The sequence below is a fragment of the Chanodichthys erythropterus genome, chromosome 21, assembly GCF_024489055.1.
Source record: "Chanodichthys erythropterus isolate Z2021 chromosome 21, ASM2448905v1, whole genome shotgun sequence".
NCBI lineage: Eukaryota > Metazoa > Chordata > Actinopteri > Cypriniformes > Xenocyprididae > Chanodichthys > Chanodichthys erythropterus.
The window spans coordinates 33,198,959-33,208,498 of NC_090241.1; the positions used below are offsets into that span (position 1 = coordinate 33,198,959).

At 36.2% G+C, this 9,540-nt stretch overlaps 1 protein-coding gene across 1 annotated transcript; it reads right to left on the reverse strand.

Annotated features, from left to right (window-relative positions):
* Positions 1–2,642: 2,642 nt before the first annotated feature.
* fam83c (family with sequence similarity 83 member C) lies at positions 2,643–9,119 on the reverse strand. The gene is made up of 4 exons (XM_067373929.1): positions 8,442–9,119; positions 7,528–7,695; positions 6,534–6,658; positions 2,643–3,992 (listed from the first exon to the last, which is right to left on the reverse strand). Exons 1-4 carry the CDS (start codon positions 8,934–8,936, stop codon positions 3,047–3,049), a joined length of 1,734 nt encoding a protein of 577 aa, XP_067230030.1. The 5' UTR covers positions 8,937–9,119; the 3' UTR covers positions 2,643–3,046.
* Between the last annotated feature and the right edge of the window lie 421 nt (positions 9,120–9,540).

The window sequence follows — 9,540 nt, forward strand, 5'->3', positions numbered from 1 at the left end:
CCTATAATTATCTATAACTGCCATTCTTCTATGGACATGACATGTAACTTGGTCTAATGGTTTACATTAACAGAGGAAGATGATCTACAGCAGGTGAGAGGTGAGCTGTATTCATATAACATGATGGCAGGTGAAGATTACATTTACGGTGGTCATGACGAGAACGTGGATTGTAAACGTGAATTGTTTCTACACAGGATCATACAGAAAACTGTATTCGGTACGCGTTTCACAAAGAATGTGGACATTCTCGTCAAGCGAGGACTTTCACATACGCAGCGCTGACAGTTGACGGTTGCCTGCCAAACCACAAGATACTGAAAATAGTAACTACTTATACACATTTAAATAGAGTATTTAAAATTAAACTAAATAAAAATTATAGTAAAGAAACCCTTTTGATAAAGCAGTTACTTTTCAAGTCAATAAAAAAGCAGCTTTTCAGATAAATAGCAGATTGTACCAAAAACCATTAAGGATGACAAAATGTGATAAATCATGAAAATACTTTTTTTTTTTTTTTTTTTTTACAGTGTATGCATTTCAAAACAGTTTACATTTTTGCCTCTTTAAAATACATACTGGAATGCTAGTTGTTACTACGCTTACAAAATCTGCTTTGAAAAAAAGAGAAACATAAACTTTATTGATTTATGGTAGTCTTTGGTAACACTGTTGGAAAAGTTATGCAAGTCACATGTTACATGTAAAGATCTGCAATTGTAAAAGTATGTTACACATCTAAAACTCCCAAACACGGATATGTTAAAAGATCACATTTTATAATATTTGATTTTCATATGTACATAAAAATGCAAACAACACATAAAAAAGCAAGTCACTGGAAGGCACTACTAAGACAAAAAGGTGAGCAAAAAATAATGAAAAACTATTGTAGGCACTGACTACATTACTAGGAATGCACTAGTAAGTTCAAGGCTTTACATTTCAAGTTACTGCTCGGCAGGTATTGGCTTGTGTGGCAAAAGTTAGCACTTTACCAGTAATATGTAATCATGTTTAAACACATTATAATGGAAAATGCTTAGGATCTGCTCCTATCAATGGATATGAAAGGTAAAACCTGACCTTGGATCAGCACTACTTTACAAGCTTTTGTACCTTTACTCTAGATCTCGGGTTTCTCAGCCACGTCTTCTCTATATGAAGGTATCTGGTGACCGGAGCTGATTCTGAATCAGTTCTACAAGGAAACTTTAACATCATCTTTTCAAGCTCACCTATTCACAGTATCTCCTACTTGTTGGATAAAAAGCTTGAAGATTGAGAATGTATCTATAGATTTGTCAAAGATGCATATTAAGTGACAACGACCAAACGCTATCGAGCATTCAATGTAAGCTGTCGCAAACACTTCTACACAGCTCCATTAACAATAGTAAATATCAAAAGGTGGAAAAGCTTACCTGTTTTAATAAAATAATAATGTAAATCATGTTTTCCTTGCAATTAGCTTCTATTGCATCAGAGACCACTGAGATGCAGTGAGTCTATACTATAGGCTTCATTGAAGTAATACAGTACTTTATAGTTAAGCAGCTAATTGCAGCGTTACCCAAAGTGCATTTTAGAGTCTCTAAATGCATGTCTTAAGTGACAAGAATCACATTTTAGTACAAACACATGAGAACGTTTGGAAGACTACACGTGTAACCTCCTGAATGATGCTATCCAAGGGTAATACTTAGTGTCAGACAGAGTGGCTACATTTAAATCAACACCATCTGCTGTGCCAGTGGCAGACAGAAAACATCAAGAGTACAAAAATGCCCTATGAAGCAATGGTTCATATATACACTAGGTTTTATATACAGCACAAATGCTAAAAGTACTATGCACTGGTACAAAGTACTAACGCTGCCTTCAAATCATGTAAGAATGATCATATTTACAACATGAGCACCACAACTGTCGTAATCATCAGTCGGGAAACTTCTTTAAGTCCAGACTGTCTGAATTAGAGGCATGTGGATTAAAGAATCACAGCGGAAAAAAAACTTGAAACTTGGTTCTTGGAATTTTATACAGTATATATCTATATATTTATACAGTATATTTATGTGTGTGTGTATGGGTGTGTATATAAATCATTCTAATATGTTGATTTATTATCAATATTGGAAACAGTTGTGCTGCTTAATATTTTATATAACCTGTGATACTTTTTTTTTTTTTTCAAAATTCTTTGACGAATAAAAAGTAAAAAAAAAAAAAAACAGCATTCATAGAAATCTTTTGTAACAATTTACACAGCCTTTCAAAAGTTTGGGGTCAGTAATTTTTTTTTCTTTCTTTTTTGAAAGACTTTTACTGTTAGAAAAGATTTATATTCACAAGTTCACAAAAATATTAAGCTGTTTCTATCACTTATAATAACTATCAAGTCATCATATTAGAATGATTTCTGAAGGATCATGTGAAATATGTAAATTGTAATAATATTTCACAATATTACTGTTTTTTTGTTTGAGCATAAGAAACTTAAATATATATGTGTGTGTATATTTTTTATATATATATATATATATATATATATATATATATATATATATATATATATATATATATATATATATATATATATATATATATATATATATATATATTATAAGGGTGTGAAATATTAAATGAATAACATACATAAGTTAATATACATTATACATGTAAACATGCAATTAATTTTCCCTTCATGTTGTTATGCACTACCACTACAGCTTCTTGTCTTCAAGAAAGATATGCAATTTTCCATTGCATACAGTTTATTCTGACCAAAATCACTTCATGTTGCGATTACGGATTCCAGAAACGTCCCAGAAGAACTTGAAAGCAGCATTAGTACCAAGTACTTAATATTCATTAAAAATGTAAATTCACTCAAAACACACATCTCACCTTTCACTCCTGGTTGATTTTTTTTAGTCTTGAAAAAATATCAACAATCTCACTCCTAGAAAAGTACGTTCCTTTGCACAATAACAGCTATGTACAAGAGTCGACCAGAGAGAATGCTCAATCAGGCCCAGCATTACTGAGGCATGTTGTTCTTTAGCTCAAATCGACTATATACCTGCTTGGATTTGTTCAACTTGTTGTAATGGTTGACAAGGTCCAATTTGCTGTGACCTAACGTCATGCGTTTCTCGTCCCGCCGATGTATCCCTTTCTCCGGGCCCATCCTGTCCATTGGCAAGGGGCCTGGTGGAGGAGGAAGTTGCTTACTCTCCGGCTCGTTCTGAGAAAGATCTGGCCCACCGAATGGAGAGGAATGAGAAGGCTTCTTCTGGAGGAGGTGAGGGTCCTTGTCCTTTGTGGAGAACAACTCCGTGAACTTACTGAGGAAAGGGGCAGGGAGTCGATGTTTTGGGGAGATCCTGTTGTCGGTTGGAGATTGTTGAGTTGGTGATGGAGGTTTTGGAGAACTGTAGAGACCTAAAGACTGGATTTTGGATGTCTGTCCAGCAATGTTTGTGCGTAGATACTCTGCTGCTCCGACTTTGGACCATTCCACCCCGGCGGACTGAACTGTCTGATTTTGGTGGGTGTCGTTAAGAGAACCTCTTCTCATGTGGGTTCCTTGAGGCATTTGAAGTGCTGAACTCGTGACTTCTTTCCAGTCAGGAGTCTTATGCAAGATGTCCGGGTTCTTCTTGTCATGCGTGACTTTGTAAACAGGTTTCATGCCTGGAGGTGCAGCTTTGATGCTGGAAACGCTACCACTGGATTGGCTACTGGAGTTCTCAGAATACACTTTCTCCTTGCTGCCGTAGTTCGCAAGGAAGTCCATCCCAAAGTTTGGTGCAGGCATGTTGTAAGAGTAACCGGGCAGATCGTCTTCATCTGGATTGTGGAAACGGTCTATTATTTGGGAATCTGCATACATACAGCGGAATTCACGATCAAAGCAGTCTGTAATGTGGCCGGAGAACTGCATCAGCATGTTGCTATGGACCTGAGCGGAAAGCCATGTAAAACTAGAGGAAAAAAAGAGCATAAGAGCACAATTTAAAGAAAATTAGACTTTAAAAATGTCCTGTCGACACAAAGGGATTCATTGATGAAACATGAACAGAACGAATTTCCGTAAAATTGTTCAGAAAATCATTTTTACATAAATTGTTGCACTGAATTGAATGCTTTTACAACTCGCACAAACATTCGTTCTGCTTGGGTTTCATAAATGAGGTTTAAAGATTCTATCCAGCCTGGGTGAAAAGGTTAAAACTCAATCCTTAATTATAGCTTTATGGATGGTTCAGGTGACTTACGATAACAAGTGTTTAACTGCGTTCAAGCTAACCATCTGTTTATGGCATTACTCAAATGTCTTGCATGATACTAAAATAAAGGAGCATGTGATAAGCATTGCGTTAGATCATCACAGTCTTTTCCGGTTTGTAGGTTAAAAGAGCACAAAAGACAGAAAACTGTATCCCAGCATGCATCATTCTCTGTTAATTATTTCTCCGTTACAAAAGTTCTAAAATGTCTAAATTATTAGTTTTACAGAACTATGTTTGCAAGTAATTTCCCTTTGAACTGTGTGCATTTCAAGTCAAATAAAACTCCCTGTTGGCTATTATATGGGTAAAGCCTTTAACACGAGTGTGGCCTCACCCACTATCCACACTATAAAGTTTTACACAGGCCACACTATCCCTGAAATAACAAGACAACTCCTACACAGACTCATTCCTACTAATAATTCCTAATCATCATAATCAGGGCCTAAAATTTAACACTCATCAAGGGCCAAATGTGAGTTGGTGAGTATATGAAATGGTGTCAATTGCCAGTTGGCCACTAACATTTTTATGAATTTTAACATGAATGACGCTCCGGACAGGTGACCCCATGAAAGTTTAAGCCTTGACCATTGAAATATTCAAGCAGAAGAAGATGTGAATGTGAGCTCATTTCTTTACTTGCACACTGTGTGGAAAGTTTTGTGTGCGAACATCCGAAGTGAGCTGCCTCTCAGACAGCGTGCGAATACTAAACTGAGCTCTCTTTCACATCTTGTTGCACGACAATGCTGTCTTGTTGCACGACAATGCTGTTTAAGTTTTTGAAAACGATATTGTTGCTATCTCCGTGTAAAAAACGCGAATCCGTGAGAATATCAAAGTGCAGTAAACTGTAAAAATGTAAAAAAACCTAAGATCCGTGGTGTGTATTCGCTCTTAAAGTGACAGCAGCCTAATATTCCAACTGCTGTCTGTGTTTTTAATGTAAATTAAACATCAAAGGACAGAGAAAAAAACAGTCACTGCCCTTGACTGAATAACATTTGTAACTTTAATACGGATTAATTAATAAGGATGTTTAATTTATAAAGTGAAGACTATGCAGTGTTATTTTTCATTTGCTATTAAATTTGTATTAAATTTCACCTTAAAACTACTGTCAAAAAAATCTGAAAATCTCTTTTTATTTAATTTTGTATCTTTATTATACTGTATTTATTTTTGCTTTTGCTTGTAATTTGATTATTTGTTTTAATTTTATTATGGACTGTTTACTTGTCTTTAATGGTTAATATATATTAGATAGGCTAATAGTTTTAGCTGTGGTATCAAAATTGGAATAGGGAATTGTGAATTTTCACTGGTTTCCATGGCCTGTAAAAAATATTTATGGCCAATATTCTTAATTCACCGGTCATTGGCAAGTGTGGCAAAAAGTTAGTTTTAGTCCCTGATCATAACTGAGGAGCAGATCAGCCATTTAGACACAATCCATGCAAGACTGTGATTGCTTGTTGGGTCTCAGCTTCCAAATAATTGTTAAAAAAACAATGTATTGCCTTTGTAATTCATCAGTTTCACAAAAAAAAAAATCCACAAATTAGCCACTGAGGTTTGGAAGCTGATGGCTACAACAGGGCTAATGCCAATGCTAACACGTGCCTGAGAAATGCAGACTCATCATGTTTTCATTGCTAAGCTGCTCAAGTCTACACATGTCTGCTGGAGCGCATGAGGTGCATGTCCTGTCATCTCCCTGCCAAAACGCTGCCATGCACTAAAATGCTTTGCATAATACAGAGTGATATGACTGAAATGAGATAAGCCTGGACTGATGGGTATTTCAACGTGAATAATTCAATGCAACTGAATTCCTCCTGTGAAATATTTCAAGTTGCTTCTAGCATAGTTGGCTTTCAAAACTCTTGCTGTGACACGTTGTACCTGCTAACCTGTATGTTAGTGTAGTATGTCAAACACTGACGACGCAGATCTTTTGCTGTTAATTATTGTATCTTGTATCAAATTACTGCTACAGCCCTTTATAGAATAACATATTTTTACCACTGTGGTAAAACTCGGTATTAGTCACCAGTGTCATCAAAATAACATTTAAACAAAATGATTCTTAAAAATTACTAAGACGTACAGTAGTAAATATCACTATAGCAATTATGATATCTGGTGAAAATTATGATAATATAATGCATTTATTTAAAACTAAATTACACAATGCTTGAATAAACACATATGACATGATTAACATACCTGTAGGATCCAGCTATGACTTCCTCACAGTCAATGATCATGAATTTCTCTTGAACCTGACCTGAGAATTTCTTCCCACTTTTGGTGCAATACGTGTCTCCACATACACTTCTTATCCGCATATTCTAAAAAAAAATAAAAGCAGCATTACATAAATGTTAAATAATCAGTTATTAAAAACATGAGTATATTTTGAATAAAATTTTAATTTGAGTTCTGGTTCACCTACACTACCATTCAAAATTTTAGGATCAGCCAGATTTTTTTAGGTTTTTAAAACAAGTCTCTCAAGCTACATTTATTTGATCAAAAATACAGTACAAACAGTAATATTGTGAAATATTATTACATTTTAAAATAACCATTTTCTATTTGAATATATTTTAAAATGTAATTTATTCCTGTGATCAAAGCTGAATTTTCAGCATCATTACTCCAGTCTTCAGTGTCACATGATCCTTCAGAAATCATTCTAATATGATGATTTGCTGCTTAATATATATTTCTTCTTATTATTAAAGTTGAAAATAGTTGTGTACATTTTTTTCATTGATTCTTTGATGCATAGAAAGTTCAAAAGAACAACATTTATCTGAAATAGAAAGCTTTTATAACATTATACACTACCGTTCAAAAGTTTGGGGTCAGTAAGAAAAAAAAATCTGAAAGGAATTTATACTTTTATTCAGCAAGGATGCATTAAATTGACATTTATTATGTTACAAAACGCTGTTTTGTTTTGACAAAAATGCTTTTGAAACAATATAAAATGTGTGCTATTTTGCTTTTTATCAGAATGACCTAATGGACTTATTTTAGGCAACTTACATAAGACGTATGTTATCCTGTTGACTGACAGATGTATTCAGAAACAAAACTGAAAACACCCATCTCATTGAAAACTTTCTTATGACATATTATGTGCAGGGATAAGAAGTCGTTAGCTGGACCACACAAAATGCAGTTTCTATGAGCGTGTCAGTGTTTGACTTACACTCAAGTGTGAATTCTGGATATCTAGTTCTGAGCACATGCTCAAGAAATGGGAGAGATTCTTCTCGTCCAGTAGAATATATACAGGAACCCGGCGTTTGTTGGAGGCCTCCATTAAATCACAGAACAAATCCACGTCTGTAAAAATATCCATGACTATTGCGATAACCTGTGTTGAACAGAAAAGTCATTAGGGCACAATCTTTAAATGTATATCAGTGATTACTTTAAACTTGAGGTGTTTTCAGTGATAAAATAATAGATGATAAGGATAATGATCAAGCAATTTAGCAGTCAAGTTGCTCATTATGTTTAATGTAACAATGATTATGCAATTACAAATTCTCCAGTAGTTATCTCGCCTAAAATCACATATTAATGTCACTTATAAATGTCTGAATGTTACCGCATTAAAAAACATCAAACTAAGCAACATTTTGAGAGGCACTTTTGTAGGTGTTCTGTTATAAAATAATCTTTTTGTGAAATATTTCGTTTGGAATGTCTGCTTGTGCTCTCTTGCACTACAAACATCAAAGCAAATAGCATTTATTTAAATTGAGATTTATGTGTGGCAAAAAGGTTCAGTCTAATTATTCCTTACGCACATTTTGTGGTACGTAAAATGTGATCAAATGTAACTAACCAAATGAAAGCGCAACAAGTATAAAGTATCTTGTTTACGTGTGACGTCACACGTCACATACAAAGAAATGCAAGTTTCGTGGAAAACTCCTTTATTATTGTTGATATTATGTGTTATTTTTCTGTCTGTTCCCGTTCTTAGCAATAATAATAAAAAAAAAAATCAAAAAAAAAAATCATGGAAACATTTCAACCAAAAGTAAGGAAACAGCATTGGCCAAATGTTTTGTATATTTTCCTCTGGTATAAGTGGGTTTCTGTTGTTCTTACCTTCTTGGCTTTACTAATAAGTGATCGAATGAGATCTTTGACATTTTGCGACTTGTCCCTCTGAAAGTATATCTGCGCTTCTGTGGGTCCACATCGGTTGGAAGCCTCTGGCCAGCCCAGTTCCAACATTGGAGGCTCCTCGTCGGACATCATGGGGAAATAAGTCCCTGAAGTGAGCTCTGACATCGTGTCTTCCTCCATGTCCACTCCATTAATCCCGCTGTCCGCGCCACTACTTTTGGCCACATATTCGGTGATATAGCGTATTTCCAGCGAAGACAAAAAGTTTACTTCTCTTTCGTCATGCAAGACTTTTTTATACTCCTTCTCGCCCTGTTCCAAGAGCGCGTCGGTGGCGAGCCGCGCGGTTTCATTGTGGCTGAGCTCTAGTGTTGATCCGGTTCTCCAGGGGTTCTTCACCTCCTCCAGCCTGGACGCGAGCTTCCCTTTACGCGCAGGGTTCGGGGTCGGACGCAAAGCCTCTGAACTGATCATTTCTACGACTGGTGTTAATCTGGGTTTCAAAAAAAAGTTTAAGCAAGCTTTCGGTTTTTAAAGCTGATGTATTCCAAAGCTGACCTTGTTTTGTGTCATGGTAGTTGGAGTGCGTTATTCCCAGAGGCCTCTCCGCGTATTGTTGTGAGCTGCTGGGAAACTCAACGCTGCGCTCCACCTGCGCGCTCACCTGCGGCTGCCCCGTTCAGCCAGCTGCTCCGCCTCCTCTGACGTCATATGGAAAGAAAACTATGGCAGGCCGTTTTAACCAAGTGGCAACCTCGTGAAGCCAATACGGAAGTAACTTAAACTGCGATTCATCGACTGGCCGCTAGGGACAGGCTGCAAAAGGGAGCAGAATCTCATTGACCATAATGTTAAAACAGCCACGTTTACAGCAGAAAAAAACATGTTTACACTCTGGTTCAAATTGTGGTTTGGTCTATACTGCTAATTTTGCCCTTCATGACAACTCTGCTAGGGGGGCGTGGTTTCAGCATGGGCTCCAACTACGTCCCGCCTCTTTGCCCATTTTCAGTTATCCGGGAGTGACGTGCGGTGACGCGCAGCTAAGATGGCCGCGGCCTCATTTTCGCTTCAAAAC